This window comes from Lacerta agilis, chromosome 16, assembly GCF_009819535.1.
Source record: "Lacerta agilis isolate rLacAgi1 chromosome 16, rLacAgi1.pri, whole genome shotgun sequence".
In the NCBI taxonomy this organism is placed as follows: domain Eukaryota; kingdom Metazoa; phylum Chordata; class Lepidosauria; order Squamata; family Lacertidae; genus Lacerta; species Lacerta agilis.
Genome location: NC_046327.1, coordinates 286,553 through 307,774, shown reverse-complemented (window position 1 = coordinate 307,774; position 21,222 = coordinate 286,553). Strand labels below are relative to the sequence as shown.

Here is a 21,222-nt window from a genome sequence, read left to right as displayed (position 1 = left end):
ACTATTTATTTTTGGAATTGATTTGTCTGTGCGTTCTCTATGAATCGGATGCCGCTCAAGATATTGTCGCCAAACTCGGCACCAGGATTTCCGACACAGGAGCACGGATTTTCACTGACACTGGGCCACCTGCTGCCATTCTGAACCAAGATGATGGACTGAAACATGAGTTTGGTATGCCTTTGCCTGATTTTTGGTGTGACTGGTCCAAACTGCATTGATTTGGACACCTCTGAAGATACTGCTACCCCATTTGGTGTGATTTTGACAAATCTGGCATTACAGGTCCAATCTGCACCAATATGGATGGTTCTGAAGATATAGTTGCCCAAGTCTGCATGAAGGTTAATGAGGTGGTCTTCATCTACTTTTGGATGCTAGATGGCATGTTGAATCAATATGGTGGACCAAATAAACCACAATTAAACATTAGCATCTCCCCCAACTGGGTTTGTGTCAAGCATTTCCTGGGTTAGATTAGAGCCATGGCATGGTGTGAGAGAACACATAACCCTAAAACTCACAAAAAACACTATCCATATAAAAACCCAGGCACTCCTAACTAGTAGAACATAAACAGTGTGCAAATCTTATGCAAACGTGTGTTTATTGCAAGTGCAGCAGGAGACCCAGTTAACACACAGTTGATGAGGCCCAAACAATCCTGTTGGCACCTCTGGATGGACTAGGGGTCAGAATCAGTGTAATGCAGCTTCCTATGCCATTTAAGGTCAAAACCCAAAAGCAAAAAAGGAAGACATCCAATGGTACAGTAAACAGCAGCAAGGAAAGAAAATTAACCTGCATTTACAAAGGAAAAAGTGAGCACTATAAGACTGGCAAGATAATGAAAGAATAAGATCAACCTCACCACCACAGTTGTCAGGGAAAGCAGAATGTCAAAAAGAACTACCAAAAGAAAGAGCAGCAGGGGTAACTGTTTCAAAAGAGGATAACCAAGTTATCTTCTTTCTTTCCAGCAAAAAGAAATATGTTTTGAAATAAAAAGATCCTAAAAACTGCAGATTTATTGAACACCAAATGACAGTTCAAAGAACCCCTACAAGAAGATGCGACGCAGGAAAACCTACATGGAATAGAAATGAGAGTAGAATGAGAATTAAAAACTGAGCAGGGGGGACTCTGATTAAGACAAAAATGTTACCAGGTTTTCAAAAGCAGCAAGCCAACAAATGGAAGACAGCAGAGGAGAAACGAAAGAAAAGACAGCCCTTCAAATAAGAAAACTGAACAGAGCAAGAAACGCCAGTGCCAAAAATTGACAGTGACTGTACTCCCCACTGATGCCCCCCAACAGAAGAGGGTCAAGCAGGTTGGTTCCGGTATTATATGAGAAGCATCCCTGAAGGTAAGAAGTGCTGCAGGTAAATCTTTAGCTCATCTTCACTGTTCTTTATTTTCTAAAGAAACTCAGTTTGGAGGAGCACTCTCCACTTAGCCAGAAAAAGTCTCTACTTACGTAATGCGGAAACTCGGTTGAACACTAAGATAGAAAAAGTAAATTGGGCAGATACATGATTCAAGTATGAATACCAGCATAGTTTTCATATGTTTTCAAAGGATGGGGAAAAGAAAATGCAAAATACATTTTCATGTGAGATATTAGAGCAGGCTTCTTCAACCTCAGCCCTCCAGATGTTTTGAGACTACAATTCCCAGCATCCCTGACCACTGGTCCTGCTAGCTAGGGATCATGGGAATTGTAGGCCAAAAAATCTGGAGGGCCGAGGTTGAGGAAGCCTGCATTAGAGTAACCACTGGTAAACATGTGCAGGACACCATTCTATGTTTCAAGTTGAAGCTCCTGCACCCATTTTCAAGGTCAGGAAAGATGTGGCACCCATCCCAATTCAACCTGTCTTTTTTAAATGGAGACGTCAGAATTAGTGATCCAGCACATTTAGGAATCTAATCTGCAGTTCAGTCTTAGACTCCTGTTTAACGACCATAAGCCGTTTCCATGAGGTTATAGAAAATGTTGAACAAATGAACCCAAACGAAAAGATTGAAATATCAGAATGTAAGTTGGGGACCAGGGTCAGCACACCATTCAACTTTTCAAGTCTGACCCTCTGGCTGGTTTCCAAGAGAGTAAGGAAAGACGCAACACACAATTGTAAGAGTTTCCTTTGAGCAGTGAAATATCCAGTTGAACACAACGGCTCAAGGGCAGGGCCCCTTTTCAGTGAGAGCAGATGAGGCAAAAAAGATCGCAATGTGGTAGCTGAAACAACGCCTCTCAAAACACCGTCTTTTATTAGTCATTATTTTCATTGTCATTTGCAGAAGAAAGGCATACCAAAACAAATTACATGCTTCTATAAAATCTGCTGCCTCACGGGAACAAATGGAGCATCAATTTATACAGCATGCTGCTATTCAATGTTTGTCAACAACATCAAAAGTGGATAAAAACAATCAGCACAAAATTAAAAGCCACCTTGAATGACAAAAATGAAGCATTATACAAGGGAAGGTATTGCTCCAGACAATATGCTTTTCAAACAGAAGACCGAGAGAAGCTAAACCAGCTCAATTCATTCAGATTTATAAATCCAATTTGAAATTTTAATTATAGCACTTTCAAATAAAGCAGACTAAATACCGTATTTTTTCAAGTATCAAAAACATGTAGAGAATAATAAAACTGTTAACAACAAAAGCTGGGTACAAGTCTAGTTATGTAATACAATCTCCACAACTAACATTACGATGAGCATGTAGGGTCATTTCACGCATATTCTTAAGGTATTAATGGTTCATATAAGGCAAATCTGAGTAGTTGCTGGGTGAGAATTGTTATCTTCTTCCCCATTACATATGAAAAGACAGGAGACCAAATTTCCACAAAGGTATTTCTCTTTGTAATACCTTCTGCCCTCCTTCTAAGACTGGTGAGTCGCTCTGAGACAGTCACATCCTGCAAAGGATAGCTCAGCCTGAGAATGCCAAACAGAAGCTTTCACCAAACGTGCAGTTATCAATAGGGGGTTAAAAAAAAACCCTAAATCTTTATGTCAAATAATGAGGTCATAATCTATGTTCAATGAAAGCACACTAAAGCTGGATTTGGCAAGAGAAGTTGTTCAAATATTTTAGAATTGGTATCAAAGACCCTGGTATTCTACCTAGCATGGAAAAAGGTTCCAAGATTCCCACATCCCTCCAGCAGAGAGGATTTATTGATTTTTCTTAAGTGAACCAGAGTCCAATGTCACCCAAGAAAGACCTTCAGAGAAGCTTCATGAAGACAAGATAAAATGGTTTTTTAAGGTGGCGTCCTCCACAAGCCACCCCACTTATTTTCATTCATTTCTTTGCTTGTTTTGGTCTCCTATACTAAACATAAACCTTTTGCATTTCCCGTATAATATTCCACAAACATAAAATAAATCAATGAAGCCCCACTTTTCATGTCACAATGAGATTTAGTACACACGGATTAGAATACTGTAAGGGAACAAAGTCCTGTCCTTCCCTTCTTCATTCTACACATTTTGCGAATGAACCAACACTGGAGAAGCTGGGGCCAATTAGGGTGCATTTTTAAAAGATTTTCCTTCAACCCTTGACCCACCCAGCCTTGCATAAAGCTAACACCATTTACATACTAATTATGAAACTCCCTTTAAAGCTCCATACAGAGCTGTGATAAACACAGGTGGTTCTAACCCTGCACTTGGACTCCATGACTCCGCAGCTGAAGACAGGAGGCCGGTGGGGAGGCTGCGTTTGGGGAGGGAGCAGCCTGGATAAGGGCAGAAGAGGTGCAGCAACGGGGCCATTTTAGCAGGAGTAAAACTGAAACACAGAACTTTTTGGGGCGAGATAGATATATAATGAGAGACTACTTTGGCTTTACACGAAAATGACTTGTTTGCCATGTTTCATCCATATCTGACAAGCAAGCACTTTACCTGTTGCTGCACTGGTAACTGCTGTACCACCTGGGTGGGCACGGCTGCTTGGCCAGCTACAGAAGTCTGTAAAGTCACTGTCGAACCTGTGTCCGAACCAGTCTCTGATGTCTGCATTGTCGTTTCTGCATGAAATTGAAAAATAAGCATGTTAAGGGTTGTGCTCTCTTTTAACGACTGGCCACTTCAAATGGCCACGTTCCCTTCATAATCCAGCATCTTCCTCCTCTGGTGAGACCTTCAACACAGACTCCTGAGGAAGCTTATCAGACAGGGGAGAAGAGAAGAGGTCTGACTATAGAGCAGTAACTGGTGAAGAAACAAAAGGGATGAATAATGGGGAAAAGTACAACAGGGACCCTTCCAAGGACACGTATTTGAACCTGGGCTTTTTAACTTGTTCCTTAATGATCTAGTGTGATCTGGATACCAAACTGATGATACCAAATTGTTCAGAGTGGTTAAAACAAAAGGGGATTGCAAGGAGCTCCAAAAGGATCTCTCCAAACTGAGTGAATGTGCAGTAAAATGGCAAATGCAATTCTACGTCATCAATTGTGAAGTGATGCACATTAGGCCAAAACAAAAAGAATAATAATAATAATAACAACAACAATAATAATAATCCTATATTCCACAAAAACATACATGGGGTCTGAACTGGCAGTTACTGGCTGGGAATAAGATCTTGGGCTTGTAGTGGGTAGCCCCATGAAGATATCAACCCAAAATGTGCCAGCTGTGAAAAAGGTGAATTCCATACAAGGGATCATTAGGAAAGGAACTGAAAATAATACTGTTATATAAATATATGGCAATGCTGCACTTGGACCACTGCGTACATTGCTGGTCCCCTCGCCTCAAAAAGGATATTGTAGAGCTCAAAACGGTTCAGAAAAGGGCAACAAAAATTATCAGAGGATTGGAGCAATTCCCCTGAGAGGAAAGGTTAGAACATTGGGGGGCTTTTGAGTTTAGATGTGTGTTTGGGGTGGTGGCGTGGAGATGATAAGAGGTATATCAAATTATGCATGGTGCGAAGAAAGCAGAGGTAAGCTTTTCTCCCCCTCTCATAACACTAGAATTTGGGGACATCAAATGAAGCTGAATGTTGGAAGCTTCAGGACAGACAAAAGAAAGAACTCCTTCATATAAGACACAGTTAAAGTATGGAACACACTCCCCATTCAGGACACCTGCCCACCCCATCCCCCAGAAACAGCCCTTCTGTCTTGTCAGAATTCAACCTCAATCCACTAACTTCCATTTCTCTTCCAACCGCCTGCAGACACTCACACAGGATCTTCACCGCCTTCGCTGGTTCCAATTTAAATAAGAGATAGGGATCCTGGTGAACACCCAGCCCAACCCCCCCCCCCCCGTGATCTCTCCCAGTGGCTTCATATAGACATTGAACAGCATGGGGGAGAGGACAGAGCCCAGAGGCACTCCACAAGTGAGAGCCCAGGGGTCCAAACACTCACCGCCCAACACCATTTTCTGGACACGACCCAGGAGGAAGAAGCAGAACCATTGCCTAACAGGACTCCCAACTCCCCTAAATGGTCCAGAAGGATACCATGGTCTATGTTATCACAGAAGCGTTCATAGCTCAGTATTTAAGAAATGTACAGTTGGGTGGCTCACAGGGGCACCCACGACTAAAAACTGAGACCAAAAAGAAAGTAATGAGGATTTTACAGGATTTCTTCACCTCACTCCCAGTCAAGGATGGCACATGGACAATACGGATACAAAATCGAAAATTCTTTCTAGTAGCACCTTAGAGACCAACTGAGTTTGTTCCTGGCTCATACCAGGAACAAACTCAGTTGGTCTCTAAGGTGCTACTAGAAAGAATTTTCGATTTTGTATCCGTATTGTCCATGTGCCATCCTTGACTGGGAGTGAGGTGAAGAAATCCTGTAAAATCCTCATTACTTTCTTTTTGGTCTCAGTTTTTAGTCGTGGGTGCCCCTGTTTCAGTGTATCTGAAGAAGTGTGCATGCACACGAAAGCTCATACCAGGAACAAACTCAGTTGGTCTCTAAGGTGCTACTAGAAAGAATTTTCGATTTTGTTTTGACTATGGCAGACCAACACGGCTACCCACCTGTAACTGGAAATACGGATACAGACATATTTCTCTAATTTGTACATTTTCAGCAAGAAAAATAAAAGTCATAAAGTGAATGACTGAGTTTAATTAAGTAAATGACTGTAGTAACAAAAAAGTTACATTTTGAATAGTATTTTAACCGTTTTATAGTTTCGAAGGTTTCTTTAGTACAGTGGTACCTCTGGTTACGTACTTAATTTGTTCCGGAGGTCCGTTCTTAACCTGAAACTGTTCTTAACCTGAAGCACCACTTTAGCTAATGGGACCTCCCGCTGCTGCTGTGCCGCCAGAGCACGATTCCTGTTCTTATCCTGAAGCAACGTTCTTAACCTGAAGCATTATTTCTGGGTTAGCGGAGTATGTAACCTGAAGCGTATGTAACCTGAAGCGTATGTAACCCGAGGTACCACTGTACATTAAAATACTAAACCATAAATCCTTCTTGCTATTTCTTATTAAAACACAAAATTTAACTCTAATAGCAACATGCATTTTTTGTTGTTTTGATCTTTTTTAAAGCGATAGATCGAGAAAAACATCAGTGGATGGGGATGGATGGAAAGTTCTTCTTCTTAGCCTGGCAAAAAGCCTTTCCTAAGGAATGGGGGACCTGCTGAAGGGGGTGGGTTTTGTATAGGATGCTACAGAGGAGAGGGATTGCTAAAAATCAGGTGGAGGCAACTTTCATGAGTGGAAGGTGCCCAATTTTCAGCAAGCCCTCCTTTTCTTTAGTCCCTATGTTGCAGCCCACCTCATTTGGCAGGGTCACCATCCCTGGGCTCCAGAGGCTGAGGAGGGGCTCAGGAGCGTTGGGGGGGGGGCAGAAATATAATCTTCCAGCATGGCCCTTCAGTGGGTGTTTCTCTGGATCTAACATGGCTACCTTTATTTTTGTGTGTATCACAATGATTGTTAAGACATTCTGTGTGCTAGTAATACTGTAGAAGACAGAACGCGGCTTGCTCAACATTTTCCATATACCGGGTACCTGCTTGATCCATCAACGGGTAGTGAGATGCCGTGCTTCAAAGTAATTGTAGTACAGTACAGTACAGTACAGTACTTTTACAGTGCTCTTTTCAAGTGATTTGCTTATCACACAACAAAGGCAGTCAGATTAATCTCTTCTGGAAAGCTAAATAGCCCTCTGCTGCCTCATAAGAACACTACCCTATGGAAGTGAACTGTATATGACGGAAGGAGAGACGAGCCCAACTTCCGTCTAGCCATCCTTGCCTAATGTGACTGTCAGGTGTGTCACCAACAACAGATGCTTGTTTGACAAAGGACCTTTTTATTCTGGCTAATTAAGCAGTTGGACACACCCGCCGGTTAACGGGTCTGCTTTGTACAACCACCACTAGCTGAATCATGTGCATCTACAGACAAATAGGGCACATTTTGAAAGAAGCCTAATTAACCTCCAAGAGAGGAAAATAATATTGCAGTAACCCAGCTGCTGATTGTGACAAGATTAGCATTTCTTCAATTTAAGAAATAGTGTTTAGAACACAGCTTTTATTACAAAATTTATCTTGCCCCAATGTTCTTTGCAAAAGTTGTTCAGGGTTATTTAATACGCTCTAGATGCACAGTAGGGATCCTTCTGTCTTCTGTGCTGCGCATACCAGAATGAATGGTTTAACAATCTGATCCATCAATTACCTAGCAAATCACACAGTGCAAATATGCCATCTTAATAGTAACTATTTTTAGCAAGCACTTTCATCAGCAACTAATTTGCTATTCTAAACACTACAGTTTGCAAAATCTTGTTACACTGCATCTACTTTAATGTCTACACTAAAAGATGTCACACATTCTTTTGTTGTTGTTGTTGTTGTTTAGTCATTTAGTCGTGTCCAACTCTTCATGACCCCATGGACCAGAGCACGCCAGGCACTCCTGTCTTCCACTGCCTCCCATGTTTTGGTCAAACTCATGTTGGTAGCTTCAAGAACACTGTCCAGCCATCTCATCCTCTGTCGTCCCCTTCTCCTTGTGCCCTCCATCTTTCCCAACATCAGGGTCTTTTCCAGGGAGACTTCTCTTCTCCTGAGGTGGCCAAAGTCTTGGAGCCTCAGCTTCAGGATCTGTCCTTCCAGTGAGCACTCAGGGCTGATTTCCTTCAGAATGGATAGGTTTGATCTTCTTGCACTCCATGGGACTCTAAAGAGTCTCCTCCAGCACCATAATTCAAAAGCATCAATTCTTTGGCGATCAGCCTTCTTTATGGTCCAGCTCTCACTTCCATACATTACTACTGGGAAAACCATAGCTTTAACTATAGGGACCTTTGTCGGCAAGGTGATCTCTCTGCTTTTTAAGATGCTGTCTAGGTTTGTCATTGCTTTTCTCCTAAGAAGCAGGCGTCTTCTAATTTCGTGACTGCTGTTACCATCAGCAGTGATCATGGAACCCAAGAAAGTGAAATCTCTCACTGCCTCACACATTCTTCATTCAGTACAAAAACATAAATGCCTGTAATTTACTTTCAAGACACCAGGCCATCTTCAAGTCCTCAAAATACTCCATCAACGGTGTCTCCGAAAAGTTTTGCATACCACTTGGGAAGACAGGCGAACTAATGCCAGTGTACTGGAAGAAGCAAAGATCACCAGTGTCAAAGCAATGATTCTTCAGCCTCAACTTTGCTGGACTGGTCATGTTGTGTGGATGCCTGATTATCGTCTTCCAAACCAACTACTCTATTCTATTCTGAACTTAAAAATGGAAAGTGTAATGCTGGTGGGTCAACAAAAGAGATTTAAAGACTTATTTCAAGGCAAATCTTAAAAAGTGTAGTATAAACACCAACAACTGGGAAGCCCTGGCCTACTAGCGCTCCAGTTGGAGAACAACCTTTACCAAAAGTGTCATGGGCTTTGAAGACGCTTGAACTCAGGACGCAAGGGGGAAATGTGCTAAGAGGATGGCATGCTTGGCAAATCCACACCGTGATCAGCTCCCACTCAGAAACCAATGTCCCCGGAATAAAAACTGTGTGATAAGATTGGACTAGAAAACCAACTGACGTGGGGGAGGGAAGTCATAGCTCGGCGGAGCGATGGTTGAATATAATTTGTGTTAGATATTGAATTGATTGGTTGTATATTTGGAAAATTAATAAAAATTTATTTTAAAAAAAGAAAGAAACCAATGTCCCCACTGTGGAAGGATGTGTGGATCCAGAATTGGCCTCCACAGTCAAGTACAGACTCACTGTTAAGACCGTGTTCATGGAAGACAATCTTACTCGGCTATGAGGGATCGCCAAAGGAGAAGGTTGCTTTTCTTTTTTCCTCCCAAGAATAATATCTCTAGCTAGGAAGTGATCTTATAGAAGGAAGGGACTTTAAAAAATAACTTGCCTATGTAACTGTGAATGGCCAGATTTTCATATGGTGGATTTGTTTCTGAACAGCATATTTCTTAATATTTTTAACAGTGTCCTTGTGTGAGTGCATGCAAACACAAACACACACACACACACACACACACACACACACACGTATATCAGTACAAAGCACTAAGTTCCTATTCTATAAAACAAATAAATTACTAAGATCAACAATAAAACCTTTATGAGCACTGGGGAAGTATTTTATAAATAAAATAATAGATGTATCAGAGAAAAATAATAATAGATGTATCAGAGAAACTGGTCAGTTGCCTGTCCTGGATGGGTTTCAGGTATGCAGCCTGGGAGTGCTTCTGGATCCAGGTCTCTCTCAGTAGCTAGATAATAACAATAATTTTATTATTTATATGCCGCCCATCTGACTGGGTTACCCCAGCCACTCTGGGCAGTGGTGCCTTTTACCAGCTGTGCCTATCCTGAAAGCGATAGCCATTCCTGGACCAGGAGAGCTTGACCAGAGCAGTTCAGGCATTCGTGAGTTCAAGATTGGTTTACTGCAATGAACTCCAAGTGGGACTTCTCTTGGGCTTGACCCGGAAACAGCAAGGAGTACAGAGCACGGCCTCAGCGTTGCTGACAGGAGGGACACCCAATGAGCAAAGAACACCTCTGCTCAGAAATCTGCACTGAATCCTTTGGTTTTATTCACAAGAAACTTGTTAGACATTTTTAAGGTAAATAAATACTTTTTATCTTGCTGATTCAGATAGGTCGTATTGCATACAGTGGTCAAAACAACATCATTGACCATATTACTTGTATGGGAAACAAAATAGCTTTGACCATATCACTGCAGAAGTATTTTACACAATAAAATGAATAAGGGCTCTGAAACGTGTTTTGTTTTTATTAAATGATCAATAAAACTTAATTTTTAAGATATATCAGGTGGCATTGGAACTTAAGAGGGTAAAATTTTAACTATCCTCACAAATGTGTGAGTTATTTCAGGCTCAAAGAGACCTTAAACCTGTGCACACAAAAAATACTTCAAAATTTATTTTATAACCACAAAATACACCCTTCTTATTTTTAAAACATAACAAATACATGGTTAGCCCATTCTACAAAAAAAAAGTATGATACACGTGGTTTGCGCGCTATGGCTTATCAAACCTACCGGGAATAAAATGACAAAAAATCACTTTGAATGGTAGGTGACCCTTTTCTGTGGCACTTAATACCATTTTTATACCATCTTTTGAAAGAGACCACAATTAGCTTTATTTTGATACCAACAGAAGCCCAATTGGTTGAAAAATAAGCGAAACAGGAGTTTCTTTTCTAAACTGACGCAGAAATTGCATTAGCCTAAATCGCGCAAAAATTGAAAATTTAAAAAAATTCTCCTGTGCCCAATTTTGGAACAAAAAACCCTTAAAAATTAATTTGAGGTTATCTCATAGCTATCTACATATAATTTTGGGGGGAAAAAATCTGAGTCGTCATGGCACCAGGTGATTTGGTGTGGAATGACCCCTAAGCTCTCAAACTCAGCAGAACAAAGGAAGGTGAGGAGGGAGAGGGAATGGCCTGGCCGCAGCCTAGGTAGCTGGGCTAGGAACAGGAGGAGGTGACCTCTTCCAGGTCCTTTCTTACTGGCTCAGTGTACTGTGGCAAGCAAAAGAGGACTGGTCACAGTGTGGGGGGGGCAGAACCTCAGTTAGCTATGTATTTTTATTGATTTAGGAGGGGGCAGCTGCCCCTCACTGCCCCCCCCCCCGGCTACACCCATGGGTTGTTCCCTTGTATAGTGAAAAAAAAATAAAGTTAAATACACCCACACACTTAGAAAACTGCATTAAAGTTATGTTTTTAAATTGCAAAGATTTCCTTTAAGTACTTGTGCTCAAGTTATTTTTAGAGTTAAAAAGGAGAATAGTAATCGTGTAGACTTTCCATAGTCATCCTTCTACAAAAAGTGATAGTAGTAATTAATACTGGCAATTAGTACCGGCTGTGTACTGGTAACATGAGAAGCTGCCTGAATAACCCCTTTTAACAAAAAAATATATATTGTACTCACTTGTCCTGCATAAGGTTATTTAAAATCTAGTTCTTTTAAAAATTGTTTTAAATTAGATGCTAACAGAGATAAAAATAAAGGACAATTAAACTACAGTGTGTGCTAAAACACAAATTAGGTAATTCAGTATACAACAGAATCAGCAGAAACCACATTATTTAAATTATGATAAATCCTTCCAGGTAGCATACATGGGACCCCCAAACTGCGTCCCATCCAGGCACTGACTAGACAACAACAGCCCTGCTTCGCTTCAGCAAGGTGGTGACTTCCTTCCCTTCCAACCAAGCCCATTAGAGAACGGTTTTATAATATTTTGAATTCCCCATCCTAGGAAAAGGGATCAAAATATTTCTTTTTGCAGAATTGCTGTACAAACACAGATTTAGAATATTCTTTAACCTGCAAGCTTAATTTTTAAAAATTCTGATTACATTGTAAGAGAGAGAGAGAGAGCCTTCATTTTTTAAAGGAAGGAGTAGCACAGCACTGATGAAAGGGGTACTAAAGCAGGAACAGGAAACCTGTAGCCCTCCAGGTGTAGCCCCTCCTCACTTCTTCAATAAATGGTGGGGGTTGGGGGTTGGGATGGAGAGTATGCGTTGCTGTATTATGTCCCATTAAAAAAGGGAAGTTCTCTCTATAATACTAGATTGCTAATGCTAATCCACTAGAAGTGAGAGCAGTTCTGTAAGGGGATAAATATAACGGTACATTGTTCAAGGGGCCCCACCAATTAAGCTGCCAATGGAGTCCCTAATGTATTGATCAAATATATATGAAAAAGAAGTTTTGGTTCTTCCAGTGGTAACTTACTTAGGAAGTTACAGGATTCTGATTCTATGATCAGCAGATGTGTATTCAAAAATAGCTACAGACCGTTGCATAAGATGCAATAATAAATCTGTATACTATACAGTGGTGCCCCGCTAGACGAATGCCTCGCTAGACGAAAAACTCGCTAGACAAACGGCATTCGTCTAGCGGAAGCTGCCCCGCAAGACGAAAAAGTCAATGGGGCTGCTTCGCAAGACGAAAAATTTTCGTCTTTTTTTTTTTCGTTTAGCGAAAGCGCGGCTGTCATTGCTGCTTCGCTAGACAAAAAACCCGCTAGACGAAAATTTTCGCAGGACGAATTATTTTCATCTAGCGGGGCACCACTGTAATAGAAATTTCCAGTTCCACATCCACTTTCATCAGTTTCAAAAATATCAATGGAATCAATTTGGGTTATCCAATAAAAAAGGCTATTTACAAAGTTTTACATATTATTTATTTGTTAATGACCTATTGTTCATGCACAACTGATACAATTTCAGTTACAGCGGTACCTTGACTCCCAAAACCGTTCGCAGACCAAGGCATGGCTTCTGGTTGGCTGCAGGAGCTTCTTGCACTCAATCAGAAGCTGCGGAAGCTGTGTCGGACGTTCGGCTTCTGGAAAACATTTGCAAACCGGAACACTCACTTCCAGGTTTGCAGTGTTTGGGAACCGATTGGTTCAGGAACCAACCCATTCAAGTACCAAGGGACCACTGTATATTATGTGAGCTGTCCTATTAAGTAAAAAGAGTAAAAGGGTAAAAGTAAAGGACCCCTGGATGGTTAAGTCCAGTCAAAGGTGACTATGAGGTGTGGAGCTCACCTTGCTTCAGGCCGACGGAGCCAGTGTTTGTCCACAGACAGCTTTCCGGGTCATGTGGCCAGCGGGACTAAACCACTTCTGGCACAATAGGACACCGTGACAGAATCCAGAGTGCATGGAAACGCCGTTTACCTTCCCGCTGCAGCAGTACCTTGCACTGGCGTGCTTTCGAACTGCTAGGTTAGCAGGAGCTGGGACCGAACAACGGGAGCTCACTCCATCATGGGGATTCGAACCGCCACCTTATGATTGGCAAGCCCAAGAGGCTCAGCGGTTTAGATCTCAGGGCCACACACTCCCTAAACTGCCCTATTACCATAGAAATAACACAAGCAAGACCTGCAATAGTGTTAAAATGTGCAATGCTCCTGTCTGGTGTTTCAGCCAGCCAGCCACAGCTTTTCCAGGATATTCCATTCTACCTTCCCTCCCACCCACTTTAGTGTTTTCCCTTCATTCCATGGTCACTGAGCATGTTTAGTCTTCACTGTTTCTCAGGTCCTCCCCTGAAGTTTTTTAGGGGGAGGTACTTGGTGATACTCTGGGTAAAAAAGAATTGGCATTTAAGTCTGACTTCAGGGTTGGTCATGGCACTGAAACAGCCTTGGTCACCCTGGTTCATGACACTTGTCAGGAGAGAAATGGGAGGAGTCTGTTCTTGCTTGCTATCCTCGACCTCTCAGTGGTTTTTGACCACAACTACTGACTACAATATCCTTCTGGAAAGGCTCAGGATGTTGACGAATGGGGGCACAGTACTTCAGTAACTCCACTCCTAATGTTCGGAACCATGAGAGCTGTTCTATGTTGTATCCCATGCTGTTTAACAGCTATTTGAAGCCACTGGGAGCGTCCTAGGAGATAGGAAGTGAGATGTCAACAACATGCAGATTATACCCTGCTCTATCTCTCTATTCTATTTGAATCAGAAGAGGTGGTTGGGGTATTAAGACTAGGGCTTGGAGGTGGTGATCCGCTGGATGTGGACCAGTAAATTGAAACTGAATCTGGAAAAGGTAGAGGGGCTACGTATTCTCAAACAACAGGAGGTGGGAAGAGAAACTGTTCTGGACAGAGTGGCCCTCTCCTGGAAGGAGCAGGTCCATAGCTCCAGGATACTCATGGGTCCAACATTGTCACTAGATGTTCAGGTGGCCTTGGTGGCAATGAGTGCCTGTTCCCAACTATGGCTGGCTGGGCCCTTATAGCCCCTTTAGGACAGAGATGAGCCCATACATTGCCACATTCATTCAGCGCAGATGTGCGTCTGGCACCTTCATTATGTAGATTCTATCAAATGCCAACGACAGCTGCTGCCAGCTGCACAGGGGGAAACATGCAGACACAATAGGTCTTTACTGTTAAAAGCAGCTCCTGGACTGGGAGATTTGCATCAGGGTACCAGTGTTGAGGGACAAGGTGATACCAGCTCCAGCCTATACTCCTCCCATCACTTGCAGCTGCTTTTAGCAACAAAATAAACACAGTACAAGACAAATGCATTCCCCATCTCCAATGCCATTTCTAGGTTGTCCCTAAAAATACAGCTTGAGTGAATACAGTGAGCTTTTTTTCCCTTCTCTGCTCACGTGGATGAAGCAACTGCATCATTGCTCTATCATGTTATTAGATGCCAGTTTTCTCCAAACAAATCACCTTGTACTATGTCACTACTCAGCTAAGCTTTGTAGCAGTTTCCAAAGCAGAGAAATTCGTTTACTAGGTTATTGCCTACAAAATATTCCTGTTATCTCACTCATTTTTAAGTTGCCACAACACTTTTATGCTGATTACATACTTTCAGGCCCACTTACATGCAGGTATGCAACGGCATCCACTGTGGGAGGAGAGAAGGCAGGGAAGCAGCAATTGAAGTGTTGCAGCCACTCAAGGGGATGTGTTATGCTACATCTGACAAGTGTATTTACATGGCTTCTGTACCTGGAGTTTTTTGACAGGAAAAATGACATTAGTTCTCACCCCTAAGAAAAGTTCAAGTGACAACCATTATTCAAATATTACCAGGACCTGGCAGTTTTAAGTTGCATATATCTAGGCCATTTTTAAGTACTCCAATATTGCTGCCTCTCATAAAAAAAGAGCTTGGCTGTCAATCATGCCTGCTTTTGTAGCACAAAAATGCTTGTCACTTTCACTGCCTGTACTGTAAGCAACTGGCACTAAATCAGGTTAAGGAACTGCAGGAGTTAAACACATTTTACATTATTGTGATGACTGAAAATGCAATGAATGTCTTATCTGTTTTTCTAAAAAAAAAAAAAAACAGAGAAAAGCTAATTACCTTCAGCAGTCAACTAAGATGACCTATATGTCAATATTATGTTTGGACAACATTTTAATATTGATTGCTTTTTGCTGAATAATAGAATGTTATTGTGTAAAGCTAAACATAAACTTTGTTTCACTGTTGCACATTTATGTGAAACATGCCTCATATTTTTGGATGCTAAAACAAGATTACATCCTTTAATTAGAAGTTTTCTAATGCAAACAAATACAAACTTAAATTAGAGACGTCTTTGCATGCGGCTCTGAAGACTGGAAAGGGAGACCATAACAATTAAGGACATAAGAATGGAAGAAGAGCCGGCTGGATCAGACCAACAGCCCATCTAGTCCAGCATCCTGTTCTCACTGTGGCCAACCAGAAGCTGGTGGGAAACCTGCGCACAGGATGCAAGCGCAAGCGCACTCTTCCCTTTTGCACTTTCCAGACAAGTGGTATTCAGAAGCTCTGCTGCCAACTGTGGAAGCAGAGCAGAGCCATCTTGGCAACAGTCAGCCCTCTCCTCTATGGATCTGTCCAATCCTCTTTTAAAGTCGTCTGGCTTGGTGGCTTCATTGGATGTCCACTATTCTCCAGCTCAGGGTGCAAAACAGGAGCCCAACTCAGTCCCTTTTGTTCCTATACACCACAACACCAATATATTACACCTCTTTGCCAGACTTGTTGGCAGAAGAGCACAGGGCTACCACAAAGGTGACAGCCTTCCACTCTGCCCTTTCTCAACATATACTGCCTCTGTACAATGAAGCTCCCTTTACTGATGATGACTGATTTCCATTGCTCTAGTATAACCCACCCCCACTAAAAAATTAAATACAATAGCAACCTTTAAGGTTCCAAACCTTCCCATATCTGAAGATTTCAGAATTTCTGATATATACTCGCTATGTCTTTGTGGCACATGGAAAATTGACATGGTATGAAACTATGTGCTTCATGACTCTATTTGTTCTGATCCTAGATCAAGATAAAATGAACGTTGGTACTTATTGTGATTAAGTTCCTTGTCTGAAGGGAGAATTGGGATCTATGATATGGGGTTGTCTCCGCCCATCTCACCAGTAGCAGGAAGTCTTTTAAAAAAAAGCTATGAGGATATTTCAGGGGAGAGACAAGCCCCTTGTTCCAATTCCACTCATGCTTAAGCAAGTAACTGTACAGCCATAAAATAACAACTAAGGAACAGGAGAGGAACACAGTTATTTCAATGGAACATGCCCCTCTGTTCACTGCATGAAAGGAAAAGTTCCTACTGGCCCGTAACTAGCACAGGTGAAGGGGAGAAGGGAAATAACCCTGATATGGGTTGAAGAGGAAGAAAAGCTGGGAAGGAAAGATCAGAGGCCCCTGGACCTTGGGGCAAAGTCTCATGCCACTCCGGGCAACCCTCTGAGATGCTGCAACCGATAGCCTCCTCCGTGCACACAGAGAAGAAACTTATCACGGTAAGTACCAACGTTCGCTTCTCCTGTAGGGGAGAACTGGGATCCATGACATGGGATGTATCTCTGCAATGTCCAGGTTGGGTGGGAGCCCCTGTGGGCCTGATCTCCTCATTGGGCACTCTTCTCCCAACGGACGCCTCTGCTGAGGCTTCTGTGGTTTTTGGGAACATGGGGAGGAAATGAAGTGAGGGGGAGGGAATTGGTCAAACTCTATCCTGTAACCCTCCCTTCTGGTGAAGGCCAGAAATGGAACTGAGGCAAGGGGCTTGTCTCTCTCTCCCCGGAAGTATCCTCAAAGTGTTTGTTAAAAAAGAGTTCCTGCCAGTGGCGAGATGGGCGGAGACAATCCCATATCATGGATCCCAATTCTCAGCTACAGGAGAATATGATGATTTGGTTAAGACAGTCTTTCAGTCATTTGAGAGTGGCAGTATTTGTGGTAGCCATCAATACACTGAGCAGGTTCATAGAAGCCTATACTGTAAACAGTGCATTTGCAAGAGGTTGCTTTATCCTTGTTGTGGCTGTGGGGACTCATTTTAGTTACAACAATAAATTGTTCGATTGGTTTAGAAACAACACCACTAGCCACATTTCCACTAGATCAAATGGAGTCACTGGCTGAGAGCTAAATAACTATGAAACTAGTCTGAGATATTCATGGGGGAATGGACTTCTCTTTTCCCAAACACAAGTTTGATTCATACCCACTAACCGGCTGTGTTCAAACTACATTTCTACTAAGCAGCCTTTCAAAAGCAGTTTGTGGTGTGGTAGCATTTTGTTTTTGAAGGAGCATTATGTACACTAAATCCCATGGTGTTCTTAAAATAGCTCTTTGGATCCCAGCCGTTCTGTTTATCTATGATAATTTCCACAGTTCTCAACAGTGTTGGTAACAACTCAAAGTTGGCAAACCCATTAGGTTTCACCAAAACCACTCCTACTATAAAAGCTTCAAATGAAAATATTAACTAGTCTGGTCATGGAACTATTTCTTGAAGAATTCAATAGGTCTAATGTGTAGTATGAACCTTGAGGTATTCTTAAAGAAAAATGTCTAAAAATAAGAATGCTCCAACATTTCATCATCTTATCACCCACAATTAATACAGAACCAATGTGGGGGGGGGGGCAGGAATCAGATACATTTTGTTTAATTGCTTAATTTAACAGAACTCTCAAAACCACTCTGTTGGCCATATTCCATTTCTAGTGCAATTACATTCATTTTTGCAGTAGATTTTCAGCGGAAAACAGAGACAAGATTTAATCAGGAAGGAGATTTTCTTAAAACAGATCTTCCACTAAATTATAAGATTAGACTGCAATTCTATTATAATTTTTATATGTTGGTCCTATCTAGAGAAGATATCTGGTCCCATCACCTCCTGGCAAATAGAAGGGGAAGAAATGGAGGCAGTGAGAGATTTCACTTTCTTGGGTTCCATGATCACTGCAGATGGTGACAGCAGTCACGAAATTAGAAGACGCCTGCTTCTTGGGAGAAAAGCAATGACAAACCTAGACAGCATCTTAAAAAGCAAAGACATCACCTTGCCGACAAAGGTCCGTATAGTTAAAGCTATGGTTTTCCCAGTAGTAATGTACGGAAGTGAGAGCTGGACCATAAAGAAGGCTGATCGCCGTAGAATTGATGCTTTTGAATTATGGTGCTGGAGGAGACTCTTGAGAGTCCCATGGACTGCAAGAAGATCAAACCTATCCATTCTCAAAGAAATCAGCCCTGAGTACTCACTAGAAGGACAGATCCTGAAGTTGAGGCTCCAGTACTTTGGCCACCTCATGAGAAGAGAAGACTCCCTGGAAAAGACCCTGATGCTGGGAAAGATGGAGGGCACAAGGAGAAGGGGACGACAGAGGATGAGATGGTTGGACAGTGTTCTCGAAGCTACTAACATGAGTTTGGCCAAACTGCGAGAGGCAGTGAAGGATAGGCGTGCCTGGCGTGCTCTGGTCCATGGGGTCACGAAGAGTCGGACACGACTGAACGACTGAACAACAACAACAAAGAGAAGATATATAATTTTAATGCTGTATTTAGAACTGTTATACATATTCAATCAGAAAGTTATTTAACCCTTCTAACTGTTAACAGCTTCAGTGAAATGCTAATAAAAGGACTTTCCAGCAGTATTACAATGCAATTTTGCAACCACATAACATAAGCAACATACAGTCATATTAAACAATCACGTTGATGCAGATAGTTTGGTAACAAAATGTGATCTCCTATTTGAGATGGAAAAATAAAACTGATCAGAACAAAACTGTACCTAATAGCAACCCCTGATAAACAACAGAAATGTAGTAAGATTCCATTAGAGAGGTAAAAATATAAATTTGTCCACCAGGTGGCAAAAGAGAGACAGCAAGGAAAAAAATAGCAAAACCATGAAAGTTTATGATTTACACATCATGCAAGTCAAATATGGGTAGATAATTAAATGTTTATCATTCTGTTCGAAACATAAATACATATATTTCTTAAAAGACTGTTTTCCTTAAAGAGGGCGCTGCCTACTAAAACCTCTTAAGGATGAACATGTGCTCTTTAAATGTTTTTTTTTAACTTTATTACCACAATATCAGAGTAGAAGTAAGAAAAAGAATGGCATGCATCACTGCTGGGCAGAATATCAAGATCTACTGGAAGATCTCTGCTAGATCTGCCATGTTTCAGCTAGAGTTTCTGATTCCCAAGAACAGTAAGCAGAATTGTCAGCAACAACCAATTCTGCCCTACCTGACCTTGAGCTAATTGCCTACAACACCTGTAAAATACAAGCACAGTGGAATTCCACCTCCCAAAGAGATCTGATGTCATACATCATATAAGTGATATAGATCAGGGTAAACAGATATGATGTGGAGCATGGCGTGGAAAAATGCTTATGTTCCTGTTTGGAATGGGAAAACGTTCTGTGACAGTTTGAAACCTCGTGTCGTTATAATGCTGCAAGCCTGTGTAGCAGTAGTTCTTGGTGACAGGTTCTGACAGGGGAGAGAGAGGGAGTAGCGCTTGAAGATTTTATCAGGCACTGCCTGAGCCAGGTAAATTCAACCTGATTGGTCAGTGTGACAGCAGACTCTGATTGGCCAGAGACACCAGGTGTGAAGCTAACTGTCCCTTGGGAGTTAACAGTCAGCCAGAGAGACAGCTGGGATGGGAACAGCTGAGATGCTGGGTCAATGAAGAAGACCAGAGAACAGCTGAAGGGAAAACTGGGGCCCATATATTAATATCCAGTCTGGTACTGCTATTTGTCTGTGGAAGATCAGGGAAGGTGGCTGGTGGCAGTTAGTTGGAGAGGCTGAAATGCATAAAGATCCCACCAGAGGAAGGTGACACAGTGGCTTCTGGTCCAGGCAGCCGGTGTACAACCAGAGGAGTTCTGGGGTACAGGGCAGATTGTCCCCAGGAGCCGTGGAGTAACTGGCTGGGGTAGAGGTTTAGGGAATCTGGTCTGAGCTAAAAGAGGCGAGGATGAGCTACAGTGTCTCTCGAGTTTTCAGAAACAGCCATCAAGCACATCTAAGACCCAGCTATAAGTATCAGCATTCCCTTATGAATACAGTTAGTATCCCTTTAATAAATCAACCATTTTAGTTTAACTGTCATCCTTTCTCTTGTGCTGGTGTCCACTTCATGCCTAAGCCTACTTTACCTGGAGGTTTCAAAGGTATTCTGAGTGAACTGGTGGCATCAGAAAATTGAAGTAGTAAAGATACCTAAACTTGGGTTTATACAAGTAAGGCTGAGGGACCCAGTAACTGCTGGCACATACTTACTAAGAATTCTCCTGAGACCTGGGTTCGGAGGGTTTTTTTGAATTGGCAAAGCTAAAATCACATACAGGTGATATACTGCTTGATTAAGGTCTGTATATTTGGGCTGGACTTCACAGCCATCCCTTTTTTCCAGTAACCAGTGATGCTTAGCTGCCTTGCTTCCCACTCCACAAAGGCACTGTGACCTTTCCCCCCTGTTTTCTAGTGTAATCATTTTATAGGGAAAGAGCAGAAGGTGCAGTGTGTTTACTGTTACACCTCCACTCCAACGCATCACGCTGAGTGCAACAGCTTGCCATCATTACAAAACAGGCACTCTGATTCCCGGGATCACTGGTGGCTTTTATGAAACCTGGGATATACTAGTGACTTCCCCTGCAAGTTGCCCAATAGAAATGATCGGCTGCCATGGCATCACCACATTTAGGGGTGTCTGTTTTACTCACTTGAGTTATTGAACTACAGCACCCTCTCTCCCTTTATAGAACAATAAGCCTTCTCTCTGGT

The 21,222-nt window shown here is 42.0% G+C and overlaps 1 protein-coding gene across 4 annotated transcripts in view; it reads right to left on the bottom strand.

Annotated features, from left to right (window-relative positions):
- The window catches only part of RFX3 (regulatory factor X3), a 123,001-nt gene that overhangs the window by 50,358 nt on the left and 51,421 nt on the right, over window positions 1–21,222 (bottom strand). For all 4 annotated transcript variants that reach the window (XM_033172776.1, XM_033172777.1, XM_033172778.1 and 1 more), the window contains exon 2: window positions 3,939–4,063. In XM_033172776.1, the coding sequence (XP_033028667.1) occupies window positions 3,939–4,055 (117 nt within the window). In that variant the 5' untranslated portion in view covers window positions 4,056–4,063. The remainder of the gene's footprint in view (window positions 1–3,938; window positions 4,064–21,222) is intronic.